General features: G+C 46.9%; 1 protein-coding gene across 2 annotated transcripts in view; it reads right to left on the reverse strand.

Moving 5' to 3' along the window:
- Positions 1–23,423, reverse strand: part of nlgn4xa (neuroligin 4 X-linked a) — a 131,389-nt gene that overhangs the window by 85,462 nt on the left and 22,504 nt on the right. For both annotated transcript variants that reach the window (XM_083632400.1, XM_083632399.1), the window contains one exon: positions 6,781–6,933. In XM_083632400.1, the coding sequence (XP_083488526.1) occupies positions 6,781–6,933 (153 nt within the window). The remainder of the gene's footprint in view (positions 1–6,780; positions 6,934–23,423) is intronic.

The raw sequence follows: 23,423 nt of genomic DNA on the forward strand, positions 1-23,423 counted from the left end.
AACAACAACAACTGTGTAGCCTATACTTACAGCGGAACTTGACATTGTTCACCAAAGGCTTTCCGCAGTTGTCTATTTCGGTCGATCCCCTTGTGTGTTCAGTGGTTCCTCTGTTTACCTTGCCGAGGCGTGATGGTGTGATGGGAGGGGGGAGCGGGGATGAACACGGGGGAAGGCGATCTAGCCTGTTTGGAAGACGCCATTTTGTTTTTGTCTGAGCTGCTGCTCAAGTGCGACATCTAGTGGGGAAAGAAATAGCATATAAAGACGTAATAGATTTTCTATTTCTTGTTGGTGGCTGTTTGCCTCATGATGGTCACTGGCTGGAGATCATAGTTTACCTTCCATTTTATTTACCACTACATCACTGCATCACTGGGGGGAAATAAATATTATACAGTATATCTCACAGACTACCCCTTTAACCACTCCCCTCCTTTACAAATCATTCATTTCTGTTTTGACCCTATCCGCATATTTACATCACTTTGATGGCACTTACTGCATTTCAGCTCTACAACAAGGCTAGATCGAAACCTAGCATATGGCCAGCGCGGAAAAGCATTGACCAGCCTGTAAGTATTAATGTCCAGCAATCCCACCACTTGCAAGTAGCCGACTGTTTTTTTTATATTCCCCCATAGGCTACATGTAAAATTATGAGTCCGTTGTTGCCTTCTCCTGTGATAGTTTCACAGCGGTTATCTTCTAAAAGCCCAAATAATCAAAGTTGAAAGGCTTCCTCGGATTGGCGTGCAGCAGACATCAACTCAACAGGAGTGGACCTGATTGGCTGAGTACCGCGGCGTCCCCACCCAAAGGCTGAAAGGCATCCTCGGATTGGCGTGCAGCAGCAGGCATCACTCGACAAAAGTGGACCCTAAATCGGTGACCAAAATCAGTGACTAAATCGGGGTGGACATAACCAGATGTCTGGCCGCGCTGTGCGCTGGCCAAGAAAGTGGTACATGCAATTCCGCCACTAAAAAGCAGGGTAGGCTGAGAGAAAGCGTAGAAGGAGACGAGCGATATGGCGACTGACAGACGTCCAACAGAGTGTGTGAGGTTAAAGTGGTGCTGCGTGATGAGTGCGTGATGACTTCTCTCACTTCACTCACACACTCAGGCCTTATCTGCCCCGGCAGCCACAGCGGCACTGCGAGCTGTTAGCTTGTCATCTCTTAACGCCAGATGTCTGTTTCAGCTCAGCGCACAGTACTAAAAGACTGACGGGCAGGGTTGCCAGATCAGATTGACAGTTTCCAGCCCAATCACATCTTAAAACCAACGCACTGCAATCAAAATCAGCCCAAATCATAACCTTGCCAGAAATCGGTGTAAAAACCATTACATAATGCAATAGTAAACACACACTTCATACTTGTATCTGCATCAAATAACCAAAGATAGGCCGCGTCGCAAAACACAGCAGACAACCAAATAATACATAAATTGTGAAGGGTTCAAATACTGCTGAAATGTGAGCAATGTACATAAAAACTATAGGATGGCATGGCATGCTGTCTTGTTCACATGCAAGCATGTGCATGCACACACACACACACACACACACACACACACACACACACACACACACACACACACACACACACACACACACACACACACACACACAAAAAACTAGTTTCTAAATTGATCGGTGAATGAATCAGTCACAGTGCCAATTAGGCAACGTAAAAAATGGAAAAGAAAGAAGTGCAATAGTGTCAACAACAGCATTGGTCGATTTTCGAGGTGGTTAAAACGACCGATGTTGACGAATGCGACCTCCTGTGGTCGTGTGAGTAAGTGCATGCGTGCAGTGCGTACGCCAGAGTTGGGAGCTGTAACCAGACCTCCAGTGGTCTTTAACCTAACTCATAGTGAAATAGCTCGCTGACACGCAAGACCGGTAACATTCTTGTCTTTCAACTTCCTCGTGCTGATCGAGACCCGGGTCACCTCCCGATGTGTTCCGTTTTTGAACCTATAACCCGAACCCGAACCAAGTTGTTTTACTTGCCTAAGCATATACCCGTTATCAACCAGGAAACGTGGTGCCACCAATTCCACCGAGCCCGTTTAAGGCCTGTTATACCCGCGGCACCGAGCCTCCCCTGGGTTACCACTGGGCCATCCTCCCTGTGATGAGGCTGAAACAGAGGCGTGTCACCTGTGACGAGGCTGAAACAGAGGCGTGTCACCTGTGACGAGGCTGAAACAGAGGCGTGTCACCTGTGACGAGGCTGAAACAGAGGCGTGTCACCTGTGACGAGGCTGAAACAGAGGCGTGTCACCTGTGCACGCACCGTTTCACTCGTATGTGTCGTTTTTGGGAGTCCTTGGAAGAAATTGACTTGGCTGCCGTGTCGACATGGGAGCGGTTTTGAGCTGCCAGCGTGACTTTCTGCAATTCATTCTCTATGGTTAAGGAGACGCTAGCAGCAGCACTGCTCTTCCTTCTTACCTGGCGTTGAAGCGCACTCGGCGGCTTAGTGTTTTTTGGGCGCTCTGGGCGCCTCAAGCAGAGACGAGTTCAACTTTTGGAGATGTGCGCTGCTCATCAATGTCACTTTTTCGACAGCATCAAATAAGCGCTCCGCGTGCGGCCGTGTGTCATGTGCGCTCTGAGCATGATTTCCAAAAGCACTCTGACCTGAAGAAAACACTCATTCTGTCGTTTCAGTATGAGGACATTTTTCACTCTGCTTCTCTCTTCCTCTCTCTCTCTCTGTTATTTCTTATCTGACTGTTTGCACTCAGAGCCTTCTCTGTCATCTCTATCTGTATTCTCATCTGCATTCTCTCTCCCTCCCCCCCTCACTCTCTCTCTCTCACTCTCTCTCTCTCTCTCTCTCTGCCTCTCTCTCATTTCTTTTTTTCCTTTCCGCAGTGCACACTTTTCCAGAACACCTTTTCCCCCCGGCTCTCAGGCACCTAAATATAGTGACTGGTGCAGACAGCTCGGCCTTATAACAAATGGTAAGCAGAGCAGAGCAGCGACGGCAGCAGCAGTAGCATGTGAATAAGAAATGTACTGTGGCTTCAACTGCTAAAGAGACGGTCTTGCATGCAAACAGCATCTCGGGCCGCACGGCAGACGACGCCTCAAACGCATAGGGACACACACTGAAGGCTGAAAGAAAACACAGCAGTTCAAGTGTTGTGTTTCTATTCATACAATATTTAAAAAAAAAAGAAAACGAAACCCAAACTAATTGCATAGAAGTGCGCTGGAAGTGTGTTTCAAGTGGCACTGAGAGGTTTCACTTTTCTCTGTACGAACATGAGGGCCGGTTGCCATGGTAGCTAGTCAGAGCAAAAAAAATGTCTAGTTACTATGGACTGTTTTTCATCCTCCATTAAATTATATTGAAGATAGCAGCAAAGCCATAACATTTCAAGTTTACCATGAGTTGAAGAACCAGATGGGGCGTCTGGGTATAGTGTAGTGTAGAGGTAACAGTAAAAGCACTCTGCTACCACAACGGGGACCCGGGTTCAATTCCCGTGTCGGCCGGCGGGAAGCCGGTGGGGTAGGCCTGGTCACTGCACTAGCGCCTCCTCTGGTCTATCATGGAAGTTGGAAACCCTCATTATTGTTTTGCTGCTTCCACCTGTGTTTCCCCTGCCTTTTCGACACAAAATGGCCCCCGTGAAAAGGGTCTATAGCATGATCTCCTCGCTGTCAGGTGAAGAGAAGCGGCTGGCGACTGCACATGTATCGGAGGAAGCATGTGCTAGTCTACAACTCGCACCCAGATCGGCCGAGGGGGTTTAGGATAGTTACTGGGGAGAAGAGTGAAATGTAGTGAAATCATTATGTTGTAGGGTTTTAGGATAGTTACTGGGGAGAAGAGTGAAATGTAGTGTCATTATGTTGTAGGGTTTTAGGATAGTTACTGGGGAGAAGAGTGAAATGTAGTGTCATTATGTTGTAGGGTTTTAGGATAGTTACTGGGGAGAAGAGTGAAATGTAGTGAAATCATTATGTTGTAGGGTTTTAGGATACGGTAGTTACTGGGGAGAAGAGTGAAATGTAGTGAAATCATTATGTTGTAGGGTTTTAGGATAGTTACTGGGGAGAAGAGTGAAATGTAGTGAAATCATTATGTTGTAGGGTTTTAGGATAGTTACTGGGGAGAAGAGTGAAATGTAGTGAAAAGATAATGTTTAAGAATAGAAGTGTAAAGCTAGCTGAATGGCCTTGAAGAAAGGGTCATGGGTAGTGCCAAACAAACATGCATATGAGAGAGTGCTATCTCTTTGCTTAATCAATTTTGCAAGAATCTCAGCATATTCATATTAAATTAATATCTTATTGAGGTCATTTTGCCCATCGTGCACAAGTTTCTTAACCCCCAAAATATCATTCAGTTAGCATGAATATGCAATTAAAGATACTAGTGCAGTGCCCGTTCGGCCAGCTTCCACAGAGCACTGTCTGCTCGTTTGTTTGTTTGTTTGTTTGTTTGTTTGTTTTTATTTTTATTTTTTATTTTTATTTTTTTATTAATTAATTAATTAATTAATTTTTATTGTTTTTATTTTTTAAGTGTATTGAACGTGTCGCGTGTCCAAATTGCACCAAAGCCGAGACTGCACTTCCTACAACCGCCTAGTGTGAAGTCGATCTCACGAACAGTTCATGGGTTATGTTCAGGAGACAGACAGACAGACAGACAGACAGACATACAGACAGACAGACAGAGTCAGTCAGTCAGTCAGTCAGTCAGTCAGTCAGTCAGTCAGTCAGTCAGTCAGTCAGTCAGTCAGTCACTCACTCTGTCTGATGTCAGTCAGTCAGTCAGTCAGTCAGTCAGTCAGTCAGTCAGTCACTCACTCACTCACTCTGTCTGATGTCACCTTTACAGAGTACAACAGGTGGTGACATCACCTGGCACCAAAGATGAGCCAATAGCAGATGGCATTTTCAGCAGTATGTTTATGTATGTTTAAAGTATTTTACAAGGGTGAACACTACCTCAAACATCTGTTCTCTGGCCTATTTAGGGGTCACAAACAATATGAACCATCTGTTCTCTGGCCTATTTAGGGGTCACAAACAATATGAAACAACATATCCATTACTGTCTGGGTCCATTACAACACTCGTCACGCCAGCCATCATTTCCACAGTACTACATGCTGGTGCAACTTCAACGGATGGGATAAAATGCTCTGTCAGAAAAGGGTCATTGCCAAGCCCCCTCAAAAAGGCTTTTCCATATACAGTAGAGCAGCTGAAACTTCAGCACTGAAACGTCAACGTTGAAAACTAGAGATTCTTTCACTCAAAATGTCCGATGTTATCAACCTCCTCATCAGACTCACAGATGTTCTCAGGCAACAGAAGACCCAGACCTCAAACTTTGATGTCAAAGGCAAGATGACGTAGTCCCATGCGGGCTAGAAACTACTTTCATCTTACAGATGCAACAAAATAAAAAAGCACAGTACAGCAGTCTGGATCGCGGCGCGTTTTGAACGACTGAGCAGGTTCGATTTCCCCCCCTGTAACTCTGAAGCTGCTTGAAGTTTGATGCTGCAGAATGATCAAAGCAACAAAAATAAAAGGCAAAAAAAAAGAAGAAGAAAAGACAAATGTAATAGCCTTCATTCAATTTGCATTTTGCTTATCTCTTCAACGCCGCATTTGAATGCGGCCGGGAAAATCCCAGAAACATGAAATCTACCGCCTACCGTCACCGACCGATTGGCGCCGGGAAGACATAATTTATGAGAGCTGGAGGCGGGGAAAAAAACCACCTGCACGAAATCAAGAACGAGTCAAATGTTTAAAACATCTCCGCGTACATACGTGCGTGTGAATAGATTCCCCTTTTTGATTTGCTTCAGCGTATTTGCTCTGTATAAGGATGACAAGAGAAGCGCCGTCAGACCGCGAAAGCCCGTCTTAATTAAAAGCGCGAGGTGATCCGTCAGTGTGCGGTGAGAACGGTCTATCGCTTTTATTATTATGCTGTCATGCTGCGATTCAGAAATGTAATCAAAAAGAGCTTAGGAGGACTTTCACCGTCTACGTCGTTCAAATAGTGGAGACACACGGAAAGTGTGACCAAGAGAGCTTTTTACCCGCGTGAAAAATCAACCTGCCAATTAGTCATTCAATCAATCATTAAATCAATAACTCACTCACTTGCCGGCTCAATCATTCCATCAATTGAGGGTCCGGGTAGTGCAGCGGTAGATTCCCTGCCGACCAACGCGAGGGTCGCAGGTTCGAGCCCCCCGTGGTACCTCTGGGCCGGGCGTCCATACGCAGGCACAATTGGCCGTGTCTGCACACGTGGGACACGGATTAAGGGTATGTGTCCTGGTCGCTGCACTAGCGCCTCCTCGGGTCGGTCGGGGAAGGGGGGTGCCTGTTCGGGGTGAGGGGAACTGGGGGGGAATAGCGTGATCCTCCCACGCACTACTACGTCCTGCTGGTGAAACTCTGCGCTGTCAGGTAGCGGCTGGCGACATGACATGTGTCGGAGGGAAGCACGTGCTAGTCTACAACTCTCCCCAGATCGGCAGAGAGGGTGGAGCAACGACCGGAACAGCAGGGGGAATTCAATTGGCCAAGTACAATTGGGGAGAAAATGGGGGGAAATGCGGGGAAAAAAAAGAGCTTCTCACATGAAAAATCAACCAGCCAATGAATCATTCAATGAATCATGAAATCAATAACTCACTCACTTTCTGACTTTCATTCAAATCAATCAACTTTTGGACTTTTTCGCACAGAATAAAGCTCCAAACGAGTCGACTCACCCAGAACTCCCAGTCGGTAGTTGATTGTAATGACGATGACGTTTCCATAGCTGGCCAGGATGCTGCCGTCAATCATGTTGCCGGTGCCCTCCATGTAGGACCCTCCGTGGATGTAAACCATCACCGGCTTCAGCCCGTTCTCGTCGTGGATGTCTGCAAAGAGGGGGCACACAGGTGAGACGCCTGCAACAGGTGAGACGCCTGCAGCAGGTGAGACGGCTGGAGCAGGTGAGAGGCTGCAGCAGGTGAGACACCTGCAGCAGGTGAGACACCTGCAGCAGGTGAGAGGCTGCAGCAGGTGAGAGGCTGCAGCAGGTGAGACGCCTGCAGCAGGTGAGAGGCTGCAGCAGGTGAGACGCCTGGAGCAGGTGAGAGGCTGCAGCAGGTGAGACGCCTGGAGCAGGTGAGACGCCCGCAGCAGGTGAGACGCCTGCAGCAGGTGAGAGGCTGCAGCAGGTGAGAGGCTGCAGCAGGTGAGACGCCTGCAGCAGGTGAGACGCCTGCAGCAGGTGAGAGGCTGCAGCAGGTGAGACGCCCGCAGCAGGTGAGACGCCTGCAGCAGGTGAGAGGCTGCAGCAGGTGAGAGGCTGCAGCAGGTGAGACACCTGCAGCAGGTGAGAGGCTGCAGCAGGTGAGAGGCTGCAGCAGGTGAGAGGCTGCAGCAGGTGAGAGGCTGCAGCAGGTGAGAGGCTGCAGCAGGTGAGACGCCTGCAGCAGGTGAGAGGCTGCAGCAGGTGAGACGCCCGCAGCAGGTGAGACGCCTGCAGCAGGTGAGAGGCTGCAGCAGGTGAGAGGCTGCAGCAGGTGAGACACCTGCAGCAGGTGAGAGGCTGCAGCAGGTGAGAGGCTGCAGCAGGTGAGAGGCTGCAGCAGGTGAGAGGCTGCAGCAGGTGAGAGGCTGCAGCAGGTGAGACGCCTGCAGCAGGTGAGAGGCTGCAGCAGGTGAGACGCCCGCAGCAGGTGAGACGCCCGCAGCAGGTGAGACGCCTGCAGCAGGTGAGAGGCTGCAGCAGGTGAGAGGCTGCAGCAGGTGAGAGGCCTGCAGCAGGTGAGAGGCTGCAGCAGGTGAGAGGCTGCAGCAGGTGAGACGCCCGCAGCAGGTGAGACGCCTGCAGCAGGTGAGAGGCTGCAGCAGGTGAGAGGCCTGCAGCAGGTGAGAGGCTGCAGCAGGTGAGAGGCTGCAGCAGGTGAGAGGCTGCAGCAGGTGAGAGGCTGCAGCAGGTGAGACGCCTGCAGCAGGTGAGAGGCTGCAGCAGGTGAGACGCTGCAGCAGGTGAGAGGCTGCAGCAGGTGAGAGGCTGCAGCAGGTGAGAGGCTGCAGCAGGTGAGAGGCTGCAGCAGGTGAGACGCCTGCAGCAGGTGAGACGCCTGCAGCAGGTGAGAGGCTGCAGCAGGTGAGACGCCTGCAGCAGGTGAGAGGCTGCAGCAGGTGAGAGGCTGCAGCAGGTGAGACGCCTGCAGCAGGTGAGAGGCTGCAGCAGGTGAGACGCCTGCAGCAGGTGAGACGCCTGCAGCAGGTGAGACACCTGCAGCAGGTGAGACGCCTGCAGCAGGTGAGACGCCTGCAGCAGGTGAGACGCCTGCAGCAGGTGAGACACCTGCAGCAGGTGAGACGCCTGCAGCAGCTACTGCTGTCTTCAAGCAAAGAACGGAAAGGAAAATAACGGTGTTATTTGATGCATTCGATGGAGGGCGACGTGCAGGAGGTGGCCAAGTTCAACGTCAGCTCAACTGAGATGTTCATGATATGGAATTATGGCACGGTAAACATTTACTATCAGAACTATAAGAAAGATCAAAACAGAAGGACAATCCAGGCACTGCAAATAATGGAATAATAACAGAGAAAGGAAAGCCTTTTCTATAGTATAGATAGAGGCTACGTACGCCATTAAAAACGCCAACATGTTTCAACCTTCAGGTCTTCTTCAGGGCTTAAAACACAGACAACCCGGGCGTGGCCTCACCTATTTAATAGCAACCAATAGGAGGCAGTCACATGACCCAGACAATAACACAACAGGCAAAACAAATAGAAAATAATGAAAAAAGTAGAAATTCAAAAACATTGAAACAAAAATAGTCCATGTAGGCAAAGTAAGTAGGAAATATATATGGTGATATACAGTATATACAGTGATATAACCATATCACTGGAACTTCTAATATGTTGAGTTGACTTCTAAAGGGTTTGATAACCCATTGCCCCACATTTACTTTACCTTTTACTTAGAAGTCAAAGTAACGTAGAGTACCTAAATAATTAACTAAACAGAACAGATTGTTTAGTAAGTTTAGGACCTTTAATTATCTTTCAAAAAAAAAGGTAGGCTATAATTATAACAGCTATTACTTAAACTAAAATAACTTGTTATGCCAAGCAATGTGAATTTCCTAATGCTACCACAACATGTGTTTTAACGGCAATGCAAACTACTCTACTAGTGCAGCGTATGTCTATTGATAGTATTCTGTTACATCACCACACGGCCATTTTGATAGGAAACAACAGGTGATTGTGATCAATTAACAGGTGATTACAATCAAGTGACACTTACAGCCAATGAACTGAGTGTATTGTAGCGCCATATTGGTAGGAAAAAGGCTTGTGAGATCATCGGAATACTATGAATAGGCTGTGAGAGAAAGAGAGCCATGAACAGAGAGAAATTATAGAAGGCAAGTGAAGTCTATGTCCTCATTGAGACCAGGATACTGAAAGATATCAGAAAGATAATTTCGCAAAAAGCTGCAGGTCAGTGGCGGCTGGCCAATAGAGGGCGATACTAGACAGTTCATCCTGCCTGAGGGCTGTCTCTGAATATCGTAGTCCAGCCAGCCGCCATGTCAAGTCGTGTTCTGTGGAGTACCGGGCCTGTACAGTCTCGCTGAAAACCGCCCCGGACCGCTCTCACTCACTTTCGGCAGACCTCTCCGAGCTGCGGAGACGGCAATGCATTCGCCATTGGCTCTATTATGCGCTAACGTGTTTTTGTCATAGGTAACGTAACTGGTGCCTTCACATGCTGTGGGAAGTCCTTCTTCCGATAAATGTTTAACTCGTAATTTGAATGTGTAAACAACATGGATGCTAAGGCTAAAGCTGGAGGCAATATGAGAGAAGTTTGATGTCGAGATCAGAGGCCTGCTGACCAGGGGCCTGTACTACAAAGCAAGATTAGTGGTTTAGCGAGGTAACTTCAGGTTTAAACCTGGTTTAGCCGTACTACAAAGCAAGTTAACTTCTTACCAGCATATATTTCCATAGCAACTTATGCTTCACACTTAACCTGGTCCGCAGCAGGTTAAGTTGCAAGGATAAGATTAGACCTTAAATACACCGCCCACGAACCAATCGAATCAGCAGTTTGGAAAAATGGCCAACCCCTTTCTGGATGAGTTTCCCATCTAGGAAGGAGCACAAATTGTAATGTTGAATTAATCAAGGACGAATAATTTAATTAAGCCCTACTTACCACTTTGGAATATGTTTTTATATATTCATTTTAATGCTCTCAAGTAGCCTAGATACGTTGTTTGACCCCGCTGATCGATTGCAGCTGAATAGTGAGTGGAGAAATATCACTAAACTGGCATAAAAAGGTTACATAAACGTCTCCAAAGCGCACGGTGCCGTGTGCGCAACGGAGCTGAGACTGACGTTGGGTTGGAATTTAAATGGTCATAGCCTACATGCTAGAATAGCCTACTACATCTGAGCAATTTAATATGGGATCACCTGCACATATCATCATCATGATGATTAATCATCTTAATCATATTAAGATGATTCATATCTAGGCTACTCCTGCATTTTGCAGCTGCAACTGTGTTGCTTTTGGCCTGTATGATGTGATTGAACTTCATATTTCCAGCATCATTATATGAAATATGGAGATATGCGCTCTGCTGACAATAGCCTATAGGCTATGTGACCACAAAATAGGCTATTTTTTATAAATGAAATCTATGCCCGCACGTACCGTGTCGATTCAGTTCAGAAGCATTTTTTAATTTTATTATCATTCTTTTTTTTATTGATTAGCCTATAGGAATTATTCAATCAAATAGCCTAATAATGATGTCAGATGTGTTTAGTCGCACAGTGCGACTAAACACATCATGAGATCATTATTATTCATTGAGACTAAATGGTCTATACATACGGATTTTGGACTGAGATAGATTACACATTGCTTCCACAAAAGACTGTAGATAGAGAGCTGTAGATAGCCTACGAAACCGCTCTTCAAAGAAATTACTGGTGTGGATAAAAGTGGTCACTTTAGACAGTCATTCAGGAACAGTAATAATATCCAACGCAGATTTGTATTTGCGGTTTCAATAAATGAGGAAATAGGCGTGTCTGGCGCTGTCGGAGTTGGAGCAGTCCATATTGCACTGTGATTGGCAGTTGTTAAAAACCACGCCTCTTTTGCGGGCACGAGCTCCAGTGCACGGGCATTTTCATGTGCACGAGCTGTCAGCTAGATTAGAAAAACCTGGTTCGCGTTAACGAGTGGCAATCGACGTTCGTAGTACAAGTTAACTACAATCGAGCTGATCTGGTTTAGACAAACCAGATCAAGGGACAGATCCTGGATCTTCTTATCCAACATTCGTAGTACAGACCCCAGGTTACTGTGTGTGTGTTTTTAATCTGTGTAATCTGCTGTAATCTGCTGTGATTGATATGCCTGCTAAACTGTTGGTCGTACGATTCAAAAGGTAATAACTTGTGTGGACTTGCTTCATTTTAGGGCTGGAGTGGACGATAAATTCAGTATTATTGTTTATTGTCTTTCAGTGGGATCATATCGTGATTATTATATGAAGATACTTTAATATTGTGACACATTTTCTGCTGCCAATATTGATGATGACAAGCCAATTTGACTTAAAAACTGATCAAAAGAGGCATGGTTGGAAAAATTTTAGAAAATTTAAGGTTTGTTTACATCACACCTAACGTTACCATTTGGTTCAATGAACATTAATTTGATTATTTACTGTGTTTTTGCATACAGTACATCAACTATATTGTGATATTGATATAGAGGAAAAGTCCTTTTATCATTATCATGGTATTGATTTCAACCATACAGTATTACCCCACCCTATTTTTGGTGTAGCCATCCTGGATAAAAATCGACCAGCCGCCACTGATGCAGGTATCAGCTAAAGGACTACAAATGTCCCTATTTTCATTTTGCTGCTATTTTACATTTTGGTGCTATCTGTTCCACATCTACATGTTTAATGGCTCAGCATGGCTTCAGGTCAAACTGTAAATAAAAGACTGGAAACAGGCTTTACTGTTAAGGTTGTCAAAAGCATTGATTGTGTCGAAATTTGAAACGGATACAATATCCGTTTGCAACAGGTATCGATAGTATCGGTCCTAAAAAATTGAAACGGATACAATACTCATTTTGCAACAGTATCGATACCAGCAGTGCTTTCTCTTAATGAAAAATCGAGCATCTACCGATTTCTCCCTCCCTCATTGGTGGGTAGCTGTTGCTTCAACAAGCTAAATGATAGGCTGATGACCAGAGTATGTAATCTGCTGTGTAAGTGAGTGTCACAGATTCATGCGAGTATCGATATTTTCCTGGGTATCGGTATCAAAGTTACAAATCATTGTATTGTGACAACCCTAGTTACCGTAAGCTGAGGCTACAGCCCTGCATGTTGACAGGACAAATGTGGCGTCCAAAACAAACAGCTTGGAGCAACATAGTGATGATTATCTGGGGAACACGGACTATACCATGATCCTCTGCATCCAGCCACATGCCGCACGTTGACATATTCATAATCAGGCAAATGTAAAACACTTACAGTATCAATGTCTGCACTACAGGAAAATTACATTGACCTTTTTGGTCGTCTCACCTCGCAGCCAATCAATTTGCTCGTCATTTGCATCCCCTGATGGATCGGCGAATCTCAATTACGCCTGGGGGGGCCATGTACACAATATGAATCAACTCATTTACTTCAACGTGATCATTTGTACAATGCAACACCTATATGGAAGAAGGCAGGGTGGAAAGAGGCGATAGTGGAGGCAACAACGTAGATCTGGGTTTCCCCAGCAAAAAAACGGATGACATTCGCGTTGGCTTCGACCCTGCAATCTCCCCATCTATCTCCCCTCTCGCCTGCTTTTTGCTCTTTGTGAAATATGCGAGGAGTGCTGCAATTAGGCCAGATGAATACCTTGTTGGCAAACCTCTCCAGTTGTGATGAAGCTGGGTGATTAGTACATGTGTAGGCGGTGATTATAAATTAAGAATGGGCTCTAACATCAAAGAAGATGGAAAGGGGAAGATATAATTCGCCCCCAACAAGCAGCGGGAACAATACATCAGCGAGTCGCATCTTCATCATCTGGATCTCTGGAGAAAGCTCAGCTCAGCATCCACCTCAGGACTCCAAACACATAATAGCCTGGTTGAAGGCCATCCTGATAATGTAACCTCGCATTCTGTTTCACTCTACGTATGGACTTCCAGACGCCTAACAGTGATTTCCTGAAATGTATAGTAACTGCGGCCAATCAGCGGCAAAACAGTAATGGCGCCCCCCGAAGCAAGCAACATGTGGGTTATTCCACTATTATTCAGGTTTTAGGAGGATTCTTTGATCATGTATACAGCGCATTCGGAATATGCGTCTCAATCAGGGGTTTTACGGCAGTTTGCGACACATGTCGCGCGTTTGTGGTCAGCTGATGTGTGCTAGAAAGCACTAGAAGAGGCGATATAATCATATAATATAATCCATGGTCTCTGGCATGCGAAAAGAAAAGCTGACATTTCTGATCGGGAGGAGATGAGAAACATCGTTTTAAAGGAGAGAGATATTTAAAGAGAGAGTGGTGCCCACGGAAGTCCACAATGCTTGCGAGCCTGCGAGGCTACTCGCCTACATTTTTATGAAAGACTTGGATGCGCAACGCCAAACTTTTCAGCAGCAAGCTCCATGAAATGGACCAAGTGATGCTGGTAGGAATAGCGCTGCTCTGTTTATCCTCAACAGAAAAACTCCGCCTACCTGCATCTCTCTCTCTCCCTCTCCCCCCTCCCTCACGTGTCGGGGAGGGCGAGCTACGGCTGCATGTAAACGGGAATATTGGCGGATTATTCATTTGGTCGGAATATTGTCTTTTTCCGAATATGGGCAAAAACCGGAAAATATTGCGTGCATGTAAACACTAGTCACTGTGAGCCGCTGAATGTCCAGACTGAAAACAGAAAGAGAAGGGGAAGTCACGTGATCGGAATGGTTTGGGTTTTTATCAGGCGATCACAAACAGACGGTCGGACTCAGAAATCGATGCTGCTGGATGTATTTTTTTCCCCACTGGTTTTTACTCCTTTCAACCCCACCTTATTAACTTATTTACCTATTGAAGTGTATTTGTAAAATGTTCATATTTGTACATATCACTCAGTGCTGTACCTTTTAGTCAATTGACTTGTCTTGTCAGATCTGAACACCAGTCTCCGTGGGGAGCTTGGATTGGCTGCAACTAAACAGCCAGCCTCTATTTAAGCTGGGTTTCTCACCTCTGCTAAATGTTTGTTTGAAAAAGGTCGGTGACCGAAACGTCACATTAAAACAAATTTGATTGCAACTCAACAGTGTGCGGGACTCTTTTTTTCACAAATTTTAAACACTAATTAAATCACTTTTTGTCTTTGCCCGACGCACCTGTCTTGAAAGATGTGCGGAGTTTTTCTTCAACCCCAGAAAGGAAAAAGAAGAATAGGCCTCCAAAAGTATCGTTGTCCTCGCCCGGCCCGGCATCGCTCAGATCTTCCACACTACAGTCTGCCTGGAATGAACAGCTGAACTGCAGCCATTACCCACAGCCCAGCCATTACCCACAGCCCAGCCATTACCCACAGCCCAGCCGAGCGGGCTGCTGGAAGTCTCTCAAATGTCATTCAGGATGAGAGCATCCGCTGAGGAAAAACACCCAGTGGAGACGGTGAGTCAGCTTGTGTTCCGTTGTTGTTGGTGCACCGAGGTTCAAAGCCGCGGTGCTGCTGCTGCACCATATGCACAGGAGCGCCTGCATGTGATTCAGATCCACGCAATCAGGCATTTCAAACACCGTCTGCCGCCACTCATTCTTCCCGGGCATCGGCACACTGGCATGCGGGGAGGAAAGCAGCTCGACAGCTCCGCCTCTGGCCTGTGTCATCGGTTTGAAGTGAGGGGAAGGGGGCTGCTCTGCTCTGCTCTGCACACACTCATTATTGGTTCGCCTTGCGTTCGCCTCTGGCTGTGGCGAGATGTGCAATGCAACAACGCGACGGGCAAACGGGAGGCTGGCTCTTTCCGCCGCCTCCTCGGCAAGATGTCGGCATTGTACATTCTCCAATCTATTATGGAAAACAGGTTAAGTCACAGAGTGAATGTCGACTTTGGAAACTCTGTGACCGTGAAAGGCCCCCTCCGTTGTGAAAAGTCACCACGCTATTTTCAATAGCCGACTCTATGACGTACCTACAAATGTGATACGCAACGTATTTTTGGTTCAGAAACGTGATATTCTACGTATCCATGGATTGCAGAGACCTACAATGTGGACATTTTCTTCTGCCGACCGGCCTCGTTTGCAGGTGTCTGACAACATTTAAGCAAAGAGATTTGAGCAAAATAATATCCTCCTTCATACATTTCCATCTCCTACAATAGTCCCAAAGACCCAAAAATAGACGCACAGTAGCGCGACTGACACTCATTCTCTGACATTTGGCCCCCAGGGCAGTTGTTGATTTTGCACGACCCAAAGATTAGAAACGTCATTCCTATAATATGCACATCTCTAAATTGGGATATAGTTTCAAGTCAATTAAATCACAGCTAAATTAACCTGCTCCTCATTTTGAGCCACCGAAGGACCCCCTGGGGGTCCGAGGGCCGCACGTTGAGAAGCCTGTGCCATAGCCCCATGCCAGAGCTGCCACAACACAGGCGGCTGGTTAAGGGTGATGGAGAGAATGCGGCAATCCATTGGCTGCAGGCTTAGTCAATTTTCAGTCGGTGTAGTCCAATGGCAACGAGAGAGAGAGGGAGAGAGAGAGAGAGAGAGAGAGAGAGGGAGAGAGGGGAGAGAGAGAGAGAGAGAGGTAGAGAGAGAGGGGAGAGAGAGAGAGGTAGAGAGAGATGGAGATGGAGAGAGAGAGAGATGGAGAGAGAGAGATAGAGAGAGATCCACCTATCCGTGCATCACAGATATGTACAATGGGCCACATTTTGATTCTGGCAGGCAGGCTGGCCAGGCATGGAGGGAGGCAGTGGCTCTGGGGCGAGGGAGGGCAGTGTATCATTCTCCTCCTCCGCAAAAGAAAGCAGTGAGAGAAGAAGGAGTGGAACGCAGCCCACAGCGACAGCTTATTCATCTCCGCTGTGCGACGAGTGGGTGCCTAGCGCTCGCTAATGTGTCTGCATCTATTTGGCGACTCCTCACCTGCAACCCGGCCCGGCGCTGTCAACAGCAAGCCGACAGGCCCCCGAGGAGGAGGCGGGGGTTAGCGCGCGGGACAAAGCGCGCGGGCAGATCCTCTCCGTTTTAAATACAGCCCGCTAATGACAGAGGCTGGCTACGTGACCGCGTCGATAAGTTGCCGTTGATGGTTTGGTGCCTCGTTAGGAGTCGTTGGGTGCCTCGTTAGGAGTCGTTGGGTGCCTCGTTAGGAGCGCGCCCCCCCCCCCCCCCCCCGGTGGAACGTCGTGGGCGGTGGAAACGACCTTGAAGTTGCCACGACGACCCCGGATGCACATGAAGCAGAGCGCGCGGCCGTAACGTTGTCAGGGTCTCAAATCGATCAAATCGATATTCATTTGAAGGAACCGATATCAATTCATAAATCCCAATATCGATCTTTTAACCCTGTTAGACTCGCCTGGGTTGGTTCTTAGTGCAACGAGATTTCTTGTACAACAGTTCTTTGAGACTGTCGTTTCATATCCAAGCAAAATTGGTATTGTAACTGAAATATCAATATCGAATCAGAAATCGAATCGGAAATCGAAATGAATCGGGGCCTCGTGTATCAGAATCATATCGAATCGGGAAATCAGCCGGCGATACCGCGCCTTACTCGCCACCAAACGAACGGGCACACCGACTCGTGGCTTGTTCGGTGTAGCGCTGCAGTTGTAGGGAGTTTGGAAATGGGATGTAGGGAGGTCACTCAAAACATCCCTGCAGATGTAGAGCCATGTTTTATGGCGATGAGGCAACACGAGGGTGGTCTCAGGGCACAGTGCCCCCCTCCTGTCACAGCGTGGAGTGCACTTAACACTGAAGAAATCAAAATGCTTCAAGTGCTCTTCACTCTCTCTCTCCCCCATCTCCACCTCTCTCTCTCTCTCCCCCATCTCCACCTCTCTCTCTCTCCCCCCCATCTCCATCTCTCTCTCTCTCTCTCCCCTATCTCCACCTCTCTCTCTCTCTCCCCCATCTCCACCTCTCTATCTCTCTCTCCCACACTCTCTCTCCATCTCTCTCTCTCTCTCCCCATCTCCACCTCTCTAGCTCTCTCTCTCCCACACTCTCTCTCCATCTCTCTCTATCTCCCCCCATCTCCATCTCTCTTTCTCTCTCTCTCTCTCTCCCCCATCTCCATCTCTCTCTCCCCCCCATCTCTCTCCCCCCCAAATCTCTCTCGCTCTCTCTCTCTCTATCTTCTCTCTCTCTCTCCCATCTCTCTCTCTCTCTCTCTCTCTCTCTCTCTATCTTCTCTCTCTCTCTCTCCCATCTCTCTCTCTCTCTCTCTCTCTCTCTCTCTCCCGGGCCTCTGGAGCTGCCTGGGTGACTCTGCAGCGAGTTCGTCCCGGACATTCATCACTGCCACCCGGGCCGGGGGGATAATATATTCCTCCACTGGCTGCGCGGCGCTGCGCACATTACTCATCTTTATATGGGGGTGGGGGTGGAGGGGTGATGGGTGGAGGCGGCGGGGAGGGGGGTGGGGGGGGGGGGGGGGGGGTGGACAGTGAGTGCGTTTGAAGGGGGTCCGTCTGAACGTTCCGTTGCTTTCAGCATTTCCCACTGTCACTGGGGCCGAATGGAAATGGCAGCTAATGGAGGTGCAGGGCGCTGTAATGTCTGCCCCTCGCCATCTCCCCCCCCACCCCCCCCGGCACCCGCCGCCATCAACACAACACAACCTCTGCACACCACCCCCACACCCCCTTACCCACAGACAGGAGTCTACTTCCTCTTCAATACTGTACTCTCTGACAACTGCCAACGAGAGGCAGCCTCCCTCTCTCCCGAGGCGCAAAAAAGTCTTTACTTGGCCCACAGCCAAACACAGAGCTGTCAGGAAACAGCTAAATAACTGCTCTAAAACAGTATATTCAGGATATTGTCAAACTATTCCACACACACACACACACACACACACACACACACACACACACACACACACACACACACAAAGAAGGAGAAAGAAATCTATGCAGCCCCCTCTGCTTTGAGCAAGCCATGACGTACTTAGCCACGGGTGGCCACGGTGAGAAAAGTAATTACAGGGAAATCTTCAAAAGCAATAAAAGTAATACCCTCGAAACGTCCTTATTCTGGAGACATAATTGAATAATTAAAATTGGAGTGGGAAGTTTTCATTCAAATAGGCGTCTGCGGGCAATTGCGCTTGCGTGACAAAAGTGTCGTTTTATACTGGAGAGAAAATGCACAGAAATGCGTTTGGCCAGGAGAAGCGGTTGGGATGAACAGCAGCACAGAAGGTTGGAGGGTTGGCTGTCTGCAGTAGCTGCCTGCGAGGTGGCTGTGACTGCAGCAGCTAGGCGCTGAGGTATAGGTGGAACCACAGGGGAGCCAGGGGAGTAATTCATTGCCACTGCAGATGTTCAAACAGTCAGGCCGCATCGATCGTGCGCTCTCTCCTGGAAACATACTGTAGGCAAAGCCTGGGTGGAGCCTGCAGACGGGCTTCATCATCAGGCATTTCACAAACGTACCGTGTCTCCTGCAAGGTTATTACAGTGAACTCAAACTAAACTACAAATTACAAACTAAAACTAACTCCAAAAAATGAGAACGTATTCATAGTTTAGTCGTTTGACAACTGTGTCGACACAAGCGTGAAGAGGCATTGGTGGATGTGTTTATTGAGACCGGGATGTCTACATGACTGTGAGTCACCTGCCTTCACAAAGTGTTGTGTTTGTATTGTGCAGTGATACCTATGAACTTCTTAAATCTTGCCCCTGGAAAATACCCCTCATATCATATATATAAAAACGAAAAATAATACTCAAACGAATAAAAACCAAATTAAAACTAAACCGTTTTAAACACTCAAAACTAGACTGAAATGAACAACCTGGAAACTACTGAACCTAAACTGAATTGAAAACAAAAGTTTAAGAAATGAAATAAAAATAAAAACGAATGAAAAATACCAAACTATAATCTCCAGTATGCAAACCGGTTCTTGTGTGCAAACAATTGGGCTTTTTGCTGGTGTCCTATGGTACCACAGGGTCCATAATCGAAAGCTGACACTCAGTTATTTGCATATCTTTAAACACACTAATGCTGCCTTCATGTGCTCCTCGGATATATCATATTTACCGTATTTACGAGTGGCGAGCACATGAACGGCCCTCAAATGTCGTATTTACGAGTGGGAAATTTCGATGATACCCGAGTTTCCAAGTTGTGACGTTGCGTGATCGGTTTCGGGACTACAACAACGGCGGAAAGTATGGAGTCCGTGTCACCAATTGACTGTAAAAAGTGATATATATGGTTATTCTGTTCATAGTAGCTATCGTTTATTTTTAGTAGTTGGACATTATGGCCAATGTAGCTACCATAATGACCCATACTTGTTGTTGGTAAGAAAACACCGTACTTGAATGCTGTCATGTCATAATTACCACTGCACTACGGCAACCATTTTAGGGCATCCTCCTCCGTCAGCCAGCCAGGCTGTCATTCCTCAGTCTAAGCGTTGTCAGTTGTCATGTCTCCTAGTAAAACCATGTTGAGTGTGCTCTGAAACACCTTCAGTCCTCACACGAAAACGCTGTCATTCTTCCTGCATTACTGTTTCACTCCTCACGCGTCAGTCATCTCACAATACGGCGTCACTCATCAGTCATCAGTCCTCACTCATCAGTCATCACTCCTCACATCTCACACGAAAACGTTGTCATTCCTCCTGCCTCACTTATCACTCAAACTAGCTGCCTGTCAGTCATCACTCCTCAGGTCTCACATGAAAACGCTGTCATCCGTTCTTTTGGTTGTTCTTCCGCGTGTGATGGGGAAACCGCAAGAATGCCTCTGTGAATTTAGCAACAATTCTTTACAACTTCACTTCCGATTGAATGATTTTGCCTTCAAAATAAAAGCGCAAGTTTTTTTATATTTACAATATAGATTAAAGTAGTAATCTATGAGACCCAACAGAATTAACATAGTAACACTAAGAGGAACATCTAGTTTAATGTTTGATGACAATATATATATATATATATATATATTGTAAATATAAAAAAACTTGCGCTTTTATTTTGAAGGCAAAATCATTAAATCGGAAGTGAAGTTGTAATTTTTTTTTGCCTAGTTTACAACGCATTCTTGCGGTTTCCCCATCACACGCGGAAGAACAACCAAAACAACAAATGACAGCGTTTTCATGTGAGACGTGAGAAGTGATGACTGACAGGCAGCTAGTTTGAGTGATAAGTGAGGCAGGAGGAATGACAACATTTTCGTGTGAGGAGTGATGACTGATGAGTGAGGACTGATGATTGACGAGTGACGCCGTATTGTGCGATGACTGACGCGTGAGGAGTGAAACAGTAATGCAGGTAGAATGACAGCGTTTTCGTGTGAGGACTGAAGGTGTTTCAGAGCACACTCGACATGGTTTTACTAGAGACATGACAACTGACAACGCTTACTCTGACGGAGGAGGATGCCCTAAAATGGTTGCCGTACTGCACGTAATTACCACCAAGTGGTAAGTACAAGCTTCCCAGGAGCACCTGAATGCAGCACGTCCCAAAATGGGTGCTTGTGCTTGTAGGGGAGAGTGTGTACTCAGAGAAAGGCATAGGGTTTCCTCTCCTTTACCTTATTGCTTTTCGCACAACAGCTGTGGGCAGATGGTGTGTTTTTGCCATCTATTTTAACAGCAGCCATCTCCAACTCTCCTGCCCTCCTCGTTTGAAGTAAACTACGCTACATCTGTTAGGGAGCGCAGCCAATACGTCAAGGTGTTTCCTAAACCGTCACTGTGAAACCCCTGAGGAGATGCTATACCATTTGGAAGAGGGGTTTTCAAAGTCTGAGACCGTGGGCCTCCCCTGAGACAATTGGCTTAGAAAAGTGCGACCCCCCGCCCACCCCCCCTCCATCCCACAGACACTCAACAATTGAGCCAAAATGTGACATACTTCAGACTACACCAAATATATAAAAAGGTCTGTCTGATGGCATTTATTGGTTTCTGACTCTGGGAAAATCTCTTTAACCAAATCACACACATTTAGGCTATTCTACTGTATGTAATCTCCTTTTAATAACGAATGTAATGTTTCTTTTCACTTCCATCCGTGAGCCTCCCCTGAAACTGCTTGGAGCCCCCCTGGGGAGGCCCGCCTCCCACTTTGAAAACCTCTGATTTAGAACATCCGTTGTGGAACTACATGTTAGGCTACAATTAGCTATGGCTACAATGTGTTTCTTTCTGGAAATGAAATGGTTACAGTTTCCTTGAGAAAATAAGAGGTATATTTGCATGGTCAACGTGGGGCTCCTGTTGAAAGGGGACATTATAGGCACATCACGTATAGGTGCAAGGCTATAGCAGAAACAGCTGTATCAGTGAAAGGATCGAGCCTGCACACTTACTCCAACGTAGGGCTCCTCCCATGTGGAGATAACAGTTCAGGTTAGGTCTTTAAAGGTGCTACAGTACATGTAGGATTTTAAATGTCAACATATCATTGTCAGCCTTGGTATAATTACCATAGGCAAATGAGGCCATGGTGGAGATGATGAGTAGCCTTTATCTTAAACCAGTTAGTACTAATGTTTGTCAAAATTGAGAGCACATTTCCATCGCCCTTTCACTCCTTCCACAATCTGCATTAGCATTCGCTCCGTTTGCCGTGGAAGAACAGCGCCCCCTCCCTGTGTGGTGTCGTAAAGCAATCCAGCAATTCACCGCCAAATGTAAACATGCAGAGTGGAGGCTGGTAGAGTAGATCCCCCGCCCCTCATTTTCTCCCCAATTGTACTTAGCCAATTAGAGCTCAACAGTCACGGGACGTTTCTTCTTGCCCCAGAAGAGAATTCCCCATTCATTTTCTCCATAGACATTTCAAAACTGAGGGAGGACCACCGCTCAACCCGGCAACGTCTTGGTTAAGGTGCTGGAAAAACAACTACAGAATCCACAATGAAAGAAGGGCTTCCACAGACATTTCAAAAAATCCTTACATAACGAGTGTTAAGGCTTGAACCAAGCCAACCAGTCCAGGAAAAAATCTGATTCCCCCCCCCCCCCCCCCGCTTTTAACTCATTGAGTGCCAGCCACTTTTGGAGAACGGACGCTCCCAGTGCCAGAGTTTCAGAGCGTTTTCAGTGATTTCTCGAGGCCCACAGAATATTGTGTGATATTACTATGTAAACACCGAACACGCACAAAGAACGATGAGACTCTATTGTATCAGCAGCAAAAAAAAGTTTATTGATATCATTTTCCGTTCTTTAGTTATCAGCCGGAGAAGATATAGGTCAAAAACAGCAAAAACAGGCGTTTCCATCTAGAAGCTGAGATATTGAGCCTTTTGTGAAATTAAGCATTTCAAGCAAATCACTGACTCTGAAACTAATATTTTCTGACCTGAAACATCTGAACAGTAATTTCCTTCAATATAACAGCACCCCCACCCCCCTCTACTGCAAACTCCTCCTCCGTGGGTGTGTCTCTGGTGGCTCTGCTCCCTCTGCTGCTTGTCAGGCGAGTCTCTGCTGCTTGCGGATCCACGTTCGGATGGCAGCCGCTCGTCGGGGGAGTCTGGATCGGGCTCGCTCGTTTCTGGGGTTTCGGTTGTGTGCTGGGATGAAGCTGCGTCCGATTCTGGGCTTTCTGGGCTTTCTGCTGCGCGTTTCAAAGTGTGCTGCACCCAGAGTCTATTTTCGGAGCCCCCCACCGTTGTGCGCCGGCTCCCAGCGCGACAGCGAAAAGCCAAACCATTCTCATGAGAATGGTTTCATCACGGCTTTTTCTGCTGTTTTTACTCAACTTTCTCTAATCTGGAGAGCACTGTCGCCACCTAATGGGTCGGTAAAATAGGTTATACACATTCAACATGCCCCAAAATTTTACAGGAGATGTATTAGGCATTGATCCACGTCCCACCATCAAAAAACGCAATTGACGACAATCGTCGTCATTGGCACTCTACGTTAGTAATCGAATTGACGACGATTGTCGTCATTGGCACTCAATGAGTTAACTTATGTTAAAATGCAATACAAAGCATGTTTATCGATGAAGCTAAATTGACAGAATAGAGCTGTTTCCTCTACAGCCATGGAAATGGATGTAGCAATGGAAAAAATAAT

Source organism: Poromitra crassiceps (genome assembly GCF_964638095.1).
Source record: "Poromitra crassiceps genome assembly, chromosome: 3".
NCBI lineage: Eukaryota > Metazoa > Chordata > Actinopteri > Beryciformes > Melamphaidae > Poromitra > Poromitra crassiceps.